The 16240-nt window shown below is 51.3% G+C and overlaps 1 protein-coding gene across 1 annotated transcript in view; it reads left to right on the top strand.

Moving 5' to 3' along the window:
• BEND3 (BEN domain containing 3) overlaps positions 1–14603 on the top strand; it is a 33365-nt gene extending 18762 nt beyond the window's left edge. The window contains exon 4 of the mRNA XM_059401139.1: positions 8730–14603. Coding sequence (XP_059257122.1) covers positions 8730–10982 — 2253 coding nt within the window. The 3' untranslated portion in view covers positions 10983–14603. The remainder of the gene's footprint in view (positions 1–8729) is intronic.
• Positions 14604–16240: the final 1637 nt, after the last annotated feature.

Genomic DNA, 16240 nt, shown 5'->3' with positions numbered 1-16240 from the left:
CTTACTGGGCAGATACATTTACTTTTCAGGAGGTTGGAGACAGCAGGCAGTTCTAACCTGTTAGATTTTAGATTGGAAAAGACAGGTTAAATCCTGGATTTTGTTTTGGGTATTCTACTAGTTTTGTTTATTCTTACTATATGGAAAGTGAGGATGATAGCCATGGACCGCTTTCTGTTCCATAAAAAGAATAGAAGTATGAACCTTTTGAAATTCTGGAGCTCCTTGGAGAACGGTGTTGAGTGAATTCAAGGCAATATTTCCTTTTAAAAGTCTGTGGAAGTTGATGTGTCAGTAAATCAATAGCCTCAGTACCCTTGGGATTTTAGAACAATCCATCAGTTTTATGAAATTATAGTATATGTTGATATATTTTTTTAAGATTTTTATTTATTTGACAGAGACACAGCGAGAGAGGGAACACAAGCAGGGGGAGTGGGAGAGGGAGGAGCGGGCTTCCCGCTGAGCAGGGAGCCCCATGTGGGGCTCGATCCCATGAGCCAGAGGCAGACTTTTAACGACTGAGCCACCCAGGTGCCCCATGTTGATTTTTCAACATAGTGAGTAGCCCTTTATTTATAGAGGGAAGCAGGCGCCCCGCCGAGCAGAGAGGGGCTCCATCCCAAGACCCTGGGATCATGACCTGAGCGGAAGGCAGAGGCTTTAACCCACTGAGCCACCCAGGCGCCCCTCCCCCTGAATTTTTTCTGATCCTTCTTAACAGATAAGGCAGCAGGGGTGAGAGTGGGGGTGGGGGACTGGAGGGGACGACCACATATGCAGCTTTTTTTTTTTACCAGAGTGAGACAAGAGGAGCCAGGAGGCCGAAACAAGAGATCATCCAAAAAAGTGGAAAGGAAGTTCATGAGCAGTGACGGGGTGTCGACTTGACAAAGGGCACCATTCCTTATTCAGTCCAAATGACAAACCAGTGACAAGAGAGTTAACAGCTCCCACCAGACAGATGAGTCCCTTCCGCATAGAAGTTAAAGCACCAGGATGCCAGGGGGCAGCCTTGTTCCTGGTGCAGAGTATCAGGAGGGACTGGATCCCTCACTCCCAGCTCCTGGGGAGGCGAGCCCCACCGTCTCTGATCCAGCCCGGAGGAACAGGAAATCGTTAACCTGGGAGTCCGATGCGGAGAGTTCACCACGGGGCCCTGGGCCAATTCCGTGGCCTCCCAGACTCTCAAGTTCCTCCGTGGTGATGAGAGCGAATTCTGCTCCTCTCGTCAGTTTCTTGTGTGTGAGGGAGCCCCGCCCAGGGCCTGCCCCGCATCAGCCCTCAGAACCGCCTGGCCGTTCTCCATCTCCATCTCCATTTCCCACCCTTCGAGGTCAGCATTCTCCTGCCTCCCTCTGCGTGCATCAGAACGGAAAGGGCATGGCATTGCCGAGGGAGACCATCCAACACCCTTTAGGACACCCCGGGCTGAGTGTCCTTGATTCTGAAAACCATGCAAGCCGGAGCCTAGACCGCCTTGCCTCTTCTCCCCGAAGCCCGAGGACCGGGGAGGAGGATGAAGGGTGGGGGTGGGATTTGCGTGGTTGGCCTGATGGCAAAGGTACGTCAGCTTCCAGCTCCCGTCAGTGCTGACGACGTGTTCATGGTGACACTGAGTACAGTACTTAGAAGACACACAGAACCTCCCTCAGAAAACCTAACAAAAGGCTGTATAAAGACTTACTTGGCACCTCCCCTGGAAAGGGCTTCATAGCCAAATACAGCAGATGTGGGAGGTGAGTAGCCAGCATTTTTATTGGTAATCATCTTTTTATTTGCGGAATTGGGGGCGACTTTCAAGATCCGTGTGCCAGGCAGGAGTTAGCCTTGTTCTCCTGGGGCTTTTCGCTTCTTTGTTTGTTTTTAATTCTAAAGTGTCACTGTGTTTTGTTTTTCCAACTGGAGAATAGAAATGTCCTCTCCCTCATGTGGTGCAAACACTCTGAACACCTCCTCAGTGGCCATGGCTGTGGTACCAGCTGGAGAGTCACAGTAATCTATGTCACAGCCGCGGCGGATAGGTGCTGTGCCATTCCCACCATAACGAGGCTCAGGGAAGGTAGTGCTCCCGAGCCTGCTCGGTGTGAGGCTGTGCAGTTACCCACCGTGCCGGGGGCCCTGAGGGCTGCGGGGGTGTAAGATGTGGGGAGAAGTCTTTGAAGATGTCCTGCCCGGACAGTTTGTGTCTTCTCCAGGGTAATTGCTCTGTCTCCCAGCTTCTTCCTTCGGGCCCCACAGCAGTTTCTACATCCGGGAACAGCGTAAGGATGACCCAAGGGGTAGAAACCATGAGGTCGGGGGGATGGTCTAGCTCCTTCCCTGGGTCCCCAGAGCCTCCCAGATGTCAGGCATCCCGTCCTGTTCGCTCCCTTGGTCTGTGTGGCGGCGGAGAGCTCTTCCAGACCTTGTTGCTAACCGTAGCAGGTCATGGGATGCTGGCGATGATGGAGAGAAACATTCTGTTGAGAATGAAGAAGGTAAGCGCCGCCTCTGGCTTGATCACTGATGTGGGAGCCCCCAGGGAGCGACTCCTAGGGTCTGGCCTGGAGGCCGCACGCATTCTCCACCCTCTCTCCCTCTGGAAGGCGGTCTGCTCCGTGGGTGCTCTAGTCTGCTGACTCTTCTGGGCCCCGGTTAGCCACTCGTCATTGGCCAACCTGCCTCCTGGGACTGCTTGGATTTGAAGCCCCTGAGAAGATGTTTAATGCTTGAAGCGTCTCTATGGCGACCCCGTCCCCGAGACGCAGCTGGGCACGGACCTGTGGAATCTGCCCTCCATGGTCGCCTTATCCTCACATCAGCCCAACATCAGCCTCTTTGTGTTCCTGTCCCCCAGCGAGAGGTGAGGCATTCCCTCTTGAGTCTGAGGGTGCTAGCGGGGATCTGAAATGCCCCGACCGAGTCCAGGACAGAGGCTGGCACTGGCGAGCTGGAGCCCTGCGGCAGAGTTCCCATATGGCTGGAAGATGAGCCTTAGAGAACTGGGAACGGCGTCAGCCAGACAACCCCGTGCCAAGTAGCACAGATTTAAAGATTTCTTGATACTCCTAGACAGCTGAGCAGAGATTTTTATCAGCAGCAGCAAACGTAGCCAGCCCGTTGTCGCCTTGGCAGCGTTTGTGGAATTAATTGGAACACGGAGTTGACAGGACACCAGTGTGGGGCTATCTGAGAACCTTCTCTTTGGGGCTCGTGTTGTGTTTTGTGTTGCATGGTGTATCTAAGGTCTCTGGGAGTGAGGAATGTTGCCCTCTGCTGGGACTCTAACTTAATTTTTTCTTCCAGCAAGTTAGCCAAAACCGTTTCTATTTGATGGCAGTGTTTCTAATATGCTTAGTAGAAACTGAAATATTTTTATTAATGATCCTGAACAGTGAGAGTTATAGAGGGGATTTCCAGTTCTGATATACCCTGGCCTTCCGCCTGCCGGAGGAATGTGGGGGAGCGCAGTGACTTCTCTTCGTTACTGGTGTTGAGACAATTGAACCAGAAAACGTTCTCTGGACTTACACTCCATACCGGGTGTTAAGGAGGGCATCGTGCTCTCTAGAACGCGGTACTTTTGCTGCATTGCATGTGAGTTTCTAGTGACCTCTGCACAGAATCTTATTTTATGATGTATTAGTGGGATCACTTGTAAGGCAAAAACCCTTATTCTAAAATAACTCCCAATGTATTTATCATTTTTTTAATGACTGCCATTAGAAACTCAAATTCCTCTATATTTGAGGAATGAAAATACAGAACATCATGGCAATCTCATGATCCACAGGACATGCAAAATTATTTCGGTGTAATTGAACTTAATGGTGAATAGTTGCTAAAATTTAATTTACAGCCTACAGGAATTAGCAAGTAAGACACTTGGAATTTATTAGGGCAGTGTTTTTTGTTTAAAGCATGACAGGTTTTTTTTTTTTAAGATTTTTATTTATTTATTTGACAGACGGAGATCACAGGTAGGCAGAGAGAGAGGAAGGGAAGCAGGCTCCTCGCCAAGCAGAGAGCCAGATGTGGGGGCTCCATCCCAGGACTCTGGGTCATGACCTGAGCCGAAGGCAGAGGCTTTAACCCACTGAGCCACCCAGGTGCCCCAGGGCAGTGCTTTTAAGATTTTACTTATCTATTAGAGCAAGCATGAGTTGGGGGGCAGAGGGAGGGGGGAAACAGGCACCCCGCTGAGCAGGGAGCTTGATGCAGGGTTTGATTCTAGGACCTGGGGCCCATGACCTGAGCTAAAGGCAGAAGCTTAACCGACTGAGCCATACAGGTGCCCCCTACGGCAGTGCTTTTCAGCAGTGACCTACAGCGGTAGTTATAATAACTTATAACAGCTAGAACTACAGCTCACGTATATGGATTTGTATGCAAGCACAGAGAAACAGAACTTTCCCAAGCTTACTTGCTATATGCAGTGCACCCTGCTATTCCCTTCTCCCTGCCTCTTTTCCTTCTTCTGCCTTCCCTTTTTTCTTTCTTCTTATGCTGGTTATGACCCACCAAATCATCTTCATCATTTACTAATAGGTCACGATCCATAGTTCCATACCGTGTTGGGATAAAGATTTTCATCTCCATCCCCTCCTTTCTCAAGTTTCTGAGGGGTGTGTGTGTGTGCGTTAGTGTGTGAGCCTCCCTCCCTTCATAATCCTCTGCTTTCTGTCTGGTAGCAGAACAAAAGAACTGTAAAGAGCTTAAAACCACACCTTCAGCGGGGTTGGCCCATACCCCTCCCCTGCCCCCAGCCACTAGGGCAAAACTGACCTCGAAGTGCCTTCTGGGAGTGACTTACCCTGAGGCAGTGCAGGGAGGTCCTCCATTTGTTTACTGGCTGAGAGTCATCTTTACAGCTAGTTTAATAAAAGGCCCCCCTGTATTACCTCTGCACTGGCTTGGGAATAGTAATAATAATTATATTCTAACAGTGAATATTTATTAAGCACTTACTATGATTCAGACAGGGCTCAGTGCTTTCTAAACATTATCTCATTAAGTCTTCAAAACTACCCTGTGAGACCTACCATTATTTATCCCTGAGTTTCTAGAAGCCGAAGCATGAAAAACCATTTGATTTGGCCAAGGTCACAGAAGACAGGCTGAGTGAGCTAAGATCTTACCCACGCTTTTATACCTCTCAACAGACACGTTATTCATAAAGTTGGTGTCCTGTCATAGCAGCTCCTCTTTCTCAAGCATAGGTTTGAGAATGGCCAAACGCCGTGCCCTGCTTTAGCCATCCAGGAGTCTGGCGGACACGTTCATTGAGCAGGTCTGTGTCCCAGGCACTGTGCAAGGTCCTGGGTGGGGCTAGACTCAGGAATGACCCGGTCACATCATGGGAGCAATCCTGCAGTGTGATGAGGACACGGCCGGGTGAGGAGACCCCAGGAGGGGGAGGGTCTGGTGGCAGGCCATCTGCGCTAGGCTCCCCCCAGGTCAGCGGGCCCCTGGTCCTCCGTCCTTGAGAAGCGAGTGCCCAGGAGGAGGAGCAGGGGAGGAGGGCCAGGGGCCGCCTCTCAACAGTCATCAGCTTATACAAACAAACCCTGAGGAAAGTATTGGCCAGCTCTGTGGGATCGTTAAAAAGTACCCTCAGGTACTTATGGAGTAAAGTAGCTCTTCTTACGCATGGTTCTTATCAACAGAGAGGCAGGAGAAAAATTAACCTCCCTCTATGTGAGTCAGATTTTTCCATTATTTAAAAGAGAGGGTCCAGGAAGTAATTCATTAATTTAGAATATAAAATGAAATATAACCTGTGGGTGGTTAAAAAAGATCAAAGTCATGCATGTTAATGTGGCCTCATGCTCTGTTTTCACCTGAACCCATGTGTTACTCACCTGCCCCCATAAATAGGGCCTCCTGAGTTTGTCTTCTCCCTGCCCTTTTTTAGGCTACATGAGAAAAACTCGTCACATACTGTTTTGTGCCGGCATTCATTATCTGAAGACTTACAGGTGACATTGAATCTGCCTGAGGCTGGTTGAGATGAGGCAAACTGAGAGCGGCTGCTGTCTTCCAGGCCTTGGCCACTCAGAGAGGACCCACAGCACCTGGCAGCTTGTTAGAACGGCAGGCCCCGGGGGTGCCAGGCTGGCTCAGTCAGAAGAGTATGCAGCTCTTGATCTCAGGGTTGGGAGTTCGAGGCGCACACTGGTTGTTGAGATTACTCAAAGAAATGAATGAAAGAAACTAAGTTAAAAGAAAAGAAAAGAAATGTGGCCCAGGGACCAGAATCTGCATTCTAACAAGATCCCAGGTGATTCATACATAGATTGGAGTTTCAGAAGCACTAGCCTTGGCCACCTTCCTCCAACCGGATTCTCCGCGGGTGTGCCAGTATCCCAAGGAGGCGCGTCGTTCCTCCCGATTCTGCAGTTGCCTGGGGCACACGCCTGTCAATAAGAGCAAATACTTTGTGCTTCAGCCCTGTGTGTTCCTTCCCCTGAGGCCCACCGGCGCTCACCAGTTAGCTTTTCTGCTTAATTAAACCCTCAAAAAATAAATTCCAGGGAGGGCTTGGGTCAAGTTTAACATTTGTAAAAACCAGCCTTATGAAGTTGGGTCTGAGATGAAAGGAATGGCACAGTATCTGAGAAGCTCTGACATCTGTGTGTATCAGGAGGGCAGCACCACAATCGAGATAACACGAATCACCAACTACCATAAAGTTTGCATGTGCCCCTTTGCCTCCTTCCTCCACCCCCAGGTCCCCACCCTATCGATGTTTGTATTTTCTAGAAATTTCTATGAGTGGAATCCTATCGTAGGGCCTCTTTTGTTTGGCTTCTTCTAGCATAATTGTTTTAGACTCATCGTTGAGTACTGTATCTGTTCTGTTGCTGAGTAATACTCCGTTGTATGCATATAGGACAGTTTGTCTGTATACTTGCTGATAACATTTTGGGTTGTTTCCAGTTTGGGCCATTTACAGTTGGGACTCCTGTGAGCATTGGTGTGTAAGTCTTTGCAGGATCATGTGCTTTCAGTTTGCTTGGTAGATAAATATCTAAGCATGGAATACCAGGATTATATAGTCTGTGTATATGTAACTTTTTAAGAAACTACCAGCTGTTTTCCAGAGTGGTTACACCATTCTATAGCCCCACCAGCAGTGTGTGTGAGTTTTGATGCCTTCGCATCTCCAGCACTGGGTATCGTCTTTTCACGTGTACACATTCTGGTAGGGATGGTGAGGTATCCCCCAGTGGCCTAATAAGTGGTACTAATAAGCATCTCCTTTTTATATACTTTTTATTTATTTTGACAGAGATCGATAGCAAGAGGGAGAGAGCACGGGTGGGGAGCGGCAGGCAGAGGGAGGGGTAGGAGCAGGGACCTGGATGCAGGACCCGCTCTGAGGACCCTGGGATCGTGACCTGGGTGGAAGGCGGACGCCTAACCACCGACTGATCCACCCAGGTGCCCCTGTCTATTTTTTTCTCTTACGGATTATGCTTGTGGTGTCATAACTAAGAAATGTTTGCCCAAGCCAAGGTCATAAGGAATTTCTCTTAGTTTTCTTCTAGAAGTGTTAAATTTTAGTCAGGTTTTATATTTACATCCACAATGCATTTTTTTTCCTTTTAAAAACACATTTTATTTATTGATTTGACACAGAGAAAAAGATCACAAGTAGGCAGAGAGGCAGCTAGAGAGAGAGGGGGAAGCAGGTTCCCTGCAGAGCAGAGAGCCCAATTCGGGGCTCAATCCCAGGACCCTGAGACCATGACCTGAGCAGAAGGCAGACACCCAATGACTGAGCCACTCAGGTGCCCCCACAATGCATTTTGAGTTCATTTCTTTACATGGCACACAGAGGATGGGCATTGGGGTTGTGTGGTTTTGTGTGTGTATATCTAGTTGTTCCAGCATCATCTGCTGAACAGATGATTTTTTTTTCTATTGGGTTCCCTTTGAGCCTGGGTTACAAATCTCTTGTCCTTATATACATAAAATGTTCAGGGCCTGGCGACAGGGGAAACCACTGGTGAAAGCACTGAGAACTTTGGGTTCTCAGTTGGCCGGGGTTGGTGGCTATCTGGTGGTGGAGCTGGGACTCAAGCTTTGGGGTCTTTAAAGGGGATCTCGAGCTTGCCCTGGTGGGGAGGGGTCCAGCAGAGTGGACTTGCACAGTGTGCATGCCAGTCCTTGGGTGAGCTGAGGAGATAGTCCCTGAAATGAGTGTGTAGAGCTTAATTCTCTCACCGTCCTTTGTGGAGCAAGGCGGAGGGTATAGGGCAGGTAGCTTTGTAGGTGGGTGGGAGAGGCGTGAATGCATTCCGTGCAGTGGCTGCCTTAAGACACTGGGGCTTAATTGTCCCCTGCAGCTCTTTGAGAAAGGCTGCAGGGCCAGCAGGAGATGGCAACTCAGAAACCTGCAGACCCCGTCACCCTGTGCAGCCCACAGCTGCACCCCTTTCGCAGTCTGAGATAAGAGGTCACACTGGGCAGTGGTAGAGTTGCCGCAGACCCCTGTTCTGTGCTCCCCATGTCTCACCTCAGGGCCTGAGCCAGAGCCTCCATCAGGGACTAGGAGGAGGGAGCTGCTCTGTGCGGGCATGTAGGGCTGTGTCAGCTGTGCCTTCCTGGCCCTGCAGGGTGAGACAGGGTGAGGGAAGTGGTTCCTCACGCACGTCCGAGGGGGGGGTCCTCGGCACCCCTGTGTGCCTTGGACCCACGCATCGTGTAGTAAATCAGAGCCTAACACACTGTCTGTTTTCCAGGCCCTCCTCGCAGGCATGCGGAACCGTGAGAACAGCTCGCCCTGCCAGGGCAATGGGGAGCAGGCCGGCAGGGGCAAGAACCTGGGCTCCACATGGCCTGGCGAGGAGGAGCCCTGCGGTGACATGAGCACCCCGTCCTACAAGAAGCCCCTGTACGGCATCTCACACAAGATCATGGAGAAGAAGAACCCTCCCGCTGGCGACCTGCTGGGCACGTATGAGCTCTTTGACAAGGCCAACTCCAGCAACAGCCCCTCACCCCTGCGGCTCCTGAATGAGCCGCAGAAGCGGGACTGCGGCAGCACCGGGGCGGCAGCCACTGCCGACGGGGACCCCAACATCTACTTTCTGATCCAGAAGATGTTCTATATGCTTAACACACTCTCTTCCAACATGTCTCAGCTGCACAGCAAGGTGGACCTGCTCTCCCTGGAGGTGAGCCGTATTAAGAAACAGGTGAGCCCCACTGAGCTGGTGGCCAAGTTCCAGCCGCCCCCCGAGTACCAGCTCACGGCGGCGGAGCTCAAGCAGATCGTGGACCAGAGCCTGTCGGGTGGCGACCTGGCCTGCCGCCTGCTGGTGCAGCTCTTCCCCGAGCTCTTCAGCGATGTGGACTTCTCCCGCGGCTGCAGCGCATGCGGCTTTGCAGCCAAGCGCAAGCTGGAGTCGCTGCACCTGCAGCTTATCCGTGACTATGTGGAGGTCTACTACCCGTCGGTGAGGGACACGGCTGTGTGGCAGGCCGAGTGTCTGCCGCAGCTAAACGACTTCTTTAGCCGCTTCTGGGCGCAGCGGGAGATGGAGGACAGCCAGCCCAGCGGCCAGGTGGCCAGCTTCTTCGAGGCGGAGCAGGTAGATGCCAGCCACTTCCTGGACAACAAGGACCAGGAGGAGGCCCTGTCCCTGGACCGGAGCAGCACCATCGCCTCAGACCACGTGGTGGACACGCAGGACCTCACCGAGTTCCTGGACGAAGCCTCCTCCCCTGGCGAGTTCGCCGTCTTCCTCCTGCACCGGCTCTTCCCCGAGCTCTTCGACCACCGGAAGCTGGGTGAGCAGTACAGCTGCTACGGGGACGGCGGCAAGCAGGAGCTGGACCCGCAGCGGCTGCGGATCATCCGCAACTACACGGAGATCTACTTCCCTGACGTGCAGGAGGAGGAGGCCTGGCTGCAGCAGTGCGCCCAGCGCCTCAACGACGAGCTCGAGGGCCTGGCGCTGGACGGGGGCAGTGAGGGTGAGCCGGCGCGCGACGACTGCTATGACTCCTCCAGCCTGCCCGACGACATCTCCGTGGTCAAGGTGGAAGACAGCTTCGAGGGCGAGCGGCCCGGCCGGCGGTCCAAGAAGATCTGGCTGGTGCCCATCGACTTCGACAAGCTGGAGATCCCGCAGCCCGACTTCGAGGTGCCAGGCACGGAGTGCCTGCTCAGCAAGGAGCAGCTGCGCAGCATCTACGAGAGCAGTCTGTCCATCGGCAACTTCGCCTCGCGCCTGCTGGTGCACCTCTTCCCCGAGCTCTTCACGCACGAGAACCTGCGCAAGCAGTACAACTGCAGCGGCTCCCTGGGCAAGAAGCAGCTGGACCCGTCCCGCATCAAGCTCATCCGCCACTACGTGCAGCTGCTCTACCCGCGCGCCAAGAACGACCGCGTCTGGACGCTGGAGTTCGTGGGCAAGCTGGACGAGCGCTGCCGGCGCCGCGACACGGAGCAGCGGCGCTCCTACCAGCAGCAGCGCAAGGTGCACGTGCCGGGCCCCGAGTGCAGGGACCTGACGAGCTACGCCGTCAACCCCGAGCGGTTCCGAGAGGAGTTCGAGGGGCCCCCGCTGCCCCCCGAAAGGAGCAGCAAGGACTTCTGCAAGATCCCCCTGGACGAGCTGGTGGTCCCCTCGCCTGACTTCCCGGTGCCTCCGCCGTACCTGCTGTCCGACAAGGAGGTGCGCGAGATCGTGCAGCAGAGCCTGTCGGTGGGCAACTTCGCCGCGCGGCTCCTGGTCAGGCTCTTCCCGGAACTCTTCACGGCCGAGAACCTCCGGCTGCAGTACAACCACTCCGGCGCCTGCAACAAGAAGCAGCTGGACCCCACGCGGCTGCGGCTCATCCGCCACTACGTGGAGGCCGTGTACCCGGTGGAGAAGATGGAGGAGGTGTGGCACTACGAGTGCATCCCGAGCATCGACGAGCGGTGCCGCCGCCCCAACAGGAAGAAATGCGACATCCTGAAGAAGGCCAAGAAGGTGGAGAAGTGACGGCTGGGCGCCCCCAGGGACTGTGCGTGCTCTCCGAGCGCACCAGGGGCGTCCGCAGACGCGCACCTTACGCGGCGGGGAGGGGCTCGCTCGGTTTGCACACGTGGACACCACGCAGCCGCAGGAGGGACAGAAGCTTCACGTTCGTGTCTCCTCCTCGCGACTTTGAGTCCCGTGTCCCCAGGGTGCGGCCAGAATCCGGGGGAGCGGAGAGGCCTCGGGAGCCGGCCCTTCTCTCCTTGGCCGTGTCTCTCCATCCACCGCCCCACCCTCTGCAACTCCAAATGCATAGTCAGCGACTCTCTTGTTCCACTTCCCACATTTTACATCTTCCATTTTTATCCATTTTTTTAATTAAAGAGAAACCCTTTTTAAGAAAAAAAAATCATTGGGCTCTTTGGGGGCCATTTTACTTAAAAAAAAAAAACTATCTTTTAAATATTTGAAACAAAGTACTGTAAGATGCCTTCGGTTGCTGGAACTTTTTTTAAAGATGGTTTCAGATTTATGAAATTTTTAGAAATGCCACGTTCCTGCATGATGGCTAATAATAGCTTCAGGTGGCATAGAGACCAATTTTACTGACCTTGTCTTTTACATATGACTTTGGAAGAATCAAGATGCCCCTCGGATGGCAGTCGAGGGGATGGAGAAGTGTGACCTCCTTTGCCTCGGTGGTTGCACCCTACCTTCCGCTGTGGTGCTGAGGAGGGGGCCTGCCCTCGCGACCTGGCCTGTTCCCAGTGGCCGTGTTGGTAGAATGCTGTGCCCGCTCTCTGTAGATGAGAACACTGGATGATGATGATGATATGAATGTAGGTAGACGTGGAAACACGTACGCAGTGTCAGTTTGAGCTGTGTCCTTCCACTACCCCCTTCCCTCTCTCCACAAGGATGCTCTTTGGAGGGGCAGACACATTTCCTTGGAAAAGATTGTGTGTGACTATTTGGCTTCTTGTTTGATTTAAGGATTAAGGATGGGCCCCCTCTGGGCTCACCAAAGCTGTTTACTTTCCGTGTGTGTTTTTGTGCAACACCCGGGTTTTGGGAGCTGTCTGGTGGCTTCCCCCCACACCTCAGTGCAAGCCCCTCCTGTCAGTAGCGCATCCTTGTTCCTCAGGGCAAGCCCAGGCCTCGGGCCCTCTTGGGGATACCTGGCATTGGAAGGTCACAGGTCGTTCAAATGGGGCTCCCCCGTCCCCTCCCAGAGTCCACTCAGCTGTCACCTCAGACCCCCAGAAGCTCTGCTACCCTATGTCTCTGGCCAGTCCCCTGGCCTCAGAGTAAGACATATCTTCTTTCCTCACTGGTTGGGAAGGTCACACCGCCAGGGGCAAATTCTCCGAGACATCAATCAGGAAGTTCCCCAGAGGTAAAGTTCTGAAAAACGATATTCTTTTACCCACCTGACCTTGGGTTCCAAAGCCCTAAGAGGAAAGGGAAACAGTGTCACCCAAATCAAATACATTATACCAGAAACTTGGAAAATGAACTTAATCACAAAGGGTGGTCCCAAAACCCTTGTGGAACGTTGCAGAGTTAATAATCTAGTGGCTTAATGTTTGCTACCTTAAGATGCAGAAATAATAGAAACAATCTGTGAATTTTCTCTATACAACTGATAAGGACTTTAGTTCTGGTGGCTATATGACATAATTTTGCCTGTACCCAGAGGGCTTTTTTTTTTGTTTTTTTTAAATGACAGGATTTTGAGCAATGTAAAGTTGCCAGTCTGATTTTAGTAAATTTGTTTTTAAATGCCATTTACAGATTATTTCTGTTGAAACTGCAGACCCAAATTATTGAAATTTAGAAATGCACAGGGACATAATGACTCTCACATACAGCCACACCCACGCACATGTGCACACACATTTCTTCTATCTAAAAAACTTAAGTGGGATGAAGGGGACCTACATGAGCAATGAGCTCAGCCTCTTTGTGCCTGGAAAGAAGGGACTAGAGCAGCCAGGAAACTCACTTTTTCCCCCTCACTTGGGCCTTTCTCTATGCCTTAGTCTCTCCAACACACACACGCATGTGCGTGCCCCTGCGCACGGCCTACCCAAAGATGGCAGTGGCGCTCTCGCCCGCTGGCCCTGTGGGTTGGAGAGTGCCGTGGGATTTGTCCTGGTCTCTAGGATGTGTCCGAGAGGATTCCAAGCCATGTGAAAATTGCCCTGCTTTCTAGAGGGTGGACTACGACCCTACAACTTCAGAAGCACAATCATTTTATTAATAATAAGTCCTGTCTCCCCATGTTAGAAAAACCAACACGTTCTAGGGATGAGATGTGTTTCTTCACAACCTAGAGCATGTTCAGTTTTTGGAAACTGCGTTTTGGTGGTTTCCTTAATACCTTTCCTGCGTAGGGCCTCCCCCCCCCGCCCCGCCCCCCACCACCGCACCCCCAAATCTTAGAGTCCCTTTTAGTGAAGAGAGGTGGACACACTCTGGGAGTTGTTTCCTGTCCCTCCGGACTGTCTCATCAGGAAGCACCTGCAGGTCCTGCGTCTGTCTGTATGGCCTCCTCAGTTCTCTGGCCATACCGGCGGGCCCCAGGGCAGTTTTTTACATGAAGCAATAGAAGTACAAAATACTTACTTTTTCAAAATTTAATATTTTCCGTAAAATGTGTTGGTAAATCCCTTCCCCTTCCCATTCCAAATTCTTCATTTTTTTTTTTTTTTACTTGTTTTTGTTTTTTCCCCCCGTGTATCTGGAGGACTAAAGAATTAGCACAGACACATTCTGATGTTAAGGAAAATTAGCAAGTCACGGTAGCTGGTAGTGTCCCTCGTTCTCTCTGTTAGTAAGTTTAAAAGAATGTATGAAGGTAGTCATGAATGTACTAAGTGTTCTAATCCTGCTTCAGTCCACTTGAGCTGTGTCTACATGACCACAAACATTTGACAGGGAATAAAGTCGTGTCTAGTGTCATGGGCGATAGTGTGCCCCTCTCCCTTCGGTGTTGGCCCCAGATCTTCCTTTCTTTTTATGTTTGGGTTGGAGGGGTTACCACATCTGCAGCAATCATCCACCAACCTATGGGATCTACTTAGTGGTGAAAGAATTCGCTGTTTAAATGGTAAGAGTCACTGGCCTGCCCACACCACAGCACGGCCACTTGGGTTCCTACAGAGATGGCCTCGGTTTCCACCCCACCCCACCCCTGCACCCTGCAATGTTGGCTTCTTGTCCAGTTGCAGTGGGGTCTCGAGACCCCTCATGAGATCTCGCACCCTGCCTGGCTGTGTGGGTAGGAGTGCGGAGTGGAGGTGGGGGCCCAGGGCCGTTCATACCATTTGGAAATACTTGCCTCGTGTAGATCCAGCCTTAATGTTTTTCTGACATCCTAGTGAAAGCAGACCCTGCACAAAGTGGATATCAGAGTTAATACTGTGAGGAGACAAAATAACGAGAATAGTTTTACCAAAGATAATGAAATACCGCATAATGTCTGCATTTTACCATTGATTTGAGTGCGTCCTTAGAAAACTGAATGTAACAAAAACCCAGGACATTTTTGGAAATTGTATGCTCTCTAGCAAACTTTGTGTGAATTTTTATACAAGCACTGTTTTATGAGTTATATAAAATGTTATAAAAATAGAAAAAATACGGTCTTTGTAACATCTTGTTTTCTTAGGGCCCAGGTCGCTCAGAGCCTGTGTTGGTCTAGTCTTTCCTTCTTTCTGTGAGGCCTCCCCAGCCCCTTCCAGGGGAGGATGGGAACGGGGGTAGGGGTGGTGAGGGGGGTCGGGGGTGTCTCAGCCTCTCAAGCTTCTACGCCCAAGGGTGACCGTGACACAGTTCACAGGATTTCAGTTGGCTGCAACTGAATGACAGAAATTGCCAAATAAATCCTAATCCTTTTCTACGCGAACCACTTCCTGGCCACACAGTGAGAGGCGCATGTGACCTTTTCATACCTTTACTGGTCAGGTGCCAGCCCAGCCCTGCGACCAGACCAAGGACCAAGCCTGCACCCCCACTTTCAACCCCCCCCCCCGCCTTTTTTTTCTCTCACTTTGGAGTAAATGGGATTTAGTTCCTCAAAGGTAACATATTATTAACTGATAACAAGTGGTTACGTGTTTTTTCTTACCTCTCCTCTTCGGCTAATTATAAATTATTTCATATGCATAGTAAAAATACCTTTGTGGCCGAGGGTCACGAAGATAGAAACTTGTGGCTGGTGATTGGGCTACTTTTCCCAGGGACTCTGCTCTGCTGTGAATCCTGACGTGTGTGTGTGTGTGTGTGTGTGTGTGTGTGTGTGTGAGCCTCATCAGCAGGTTAGGGCCAGTCGGGGGCTGGAGTAACAAGTTTAAGCAAGACTTGAAGGAAGACTAAATTCTTTGCATTCTGGCTGTGGGGTATGTTTGTTTTCTGCCCAAAAGAGAAGTCACAGAATTTCAGTATCTGTGAGCTTTCTTATAAAATCTAGTTCTCGGAGATAAGAACCACACACGAAGTTAATTATCACGATCACTGGAATGGTGACAGGCAATGGCCTTTTTGGGGAAGCTTCTAAACAAACGTAACTGTCCCCCACCATCCCCTGCGGCCAGTGGTGAGAAAGGCGTGATCAACACTCCTTCCCTATGCGCTGTGACGGCCCCTCACATTCACCAAGTACATAAATCTGCCGGCCACACTGCTGAGAGCCCAGCCTTAATGATGGTCTCAAAAATTCTATGGTGGTGGGGGCGCCTGGGTGGCTCAGTGGGTTGGGCCTCTGCTGTGGGCTCAGGTCATGAGCTCAGGGTACTGGGATCGAGACCTGCATCGGGCTCTCTGCTCAGTGGGAAACCTGCTTCCCTCTCTCTCTGCCTGCCTCTCTGCCTACTTGTGATTTCTCTCTTTCTCTCTGTCAGATAAATAAATGAAATCTTTAAAAAAAAAAACAAAAAAACCCGCGAGGTAAGTTCCAGAATTGTGTCTATTAAGAAAGGTATGGTGTGGCCCTGAGGGGTGCATATACTCTCTCCTTTAATTCTCCTAAAAACGAGTGTCTTGGGAACCATGATTTGTGTTGTGGTGAGGAAGCAGAGGGAAGTAGGTTTCTTGCCCAAGTTTGCGCTCCTGGTGAACTGCGGTGTCAAGGTTTAAACCCGTTGGTCCGTTTCTGCAACAGCACACCAGTCTGGCTGCTGAACACCCTCTGAGCCATAGCACACAAAGATTCAGATCCGAAAACAAGTGCAAGTCCTGGTGTCCTTGACCACCCACGTTCTCTAAGCCTCAGTCTGTCT

This window comes from Mustela nigripes, chromosome 5, assembly GCF_022355385.1.
Source record: "Mustela nigripes isolate SB6536 chromosome 5, MUSNIG.SB6536, whole genome shotgun sequence".
Lineage (NCBI taxonomy): Eukaryota > Metazoa > Chordata > Mammalia > Carnivora > Mustelidae > Mustela > Mustela nigripes.
Note: the sequence above shows the minus strand (reverse complement) of the source record. Positions and strands in the feature narration are given on the sequence as shown.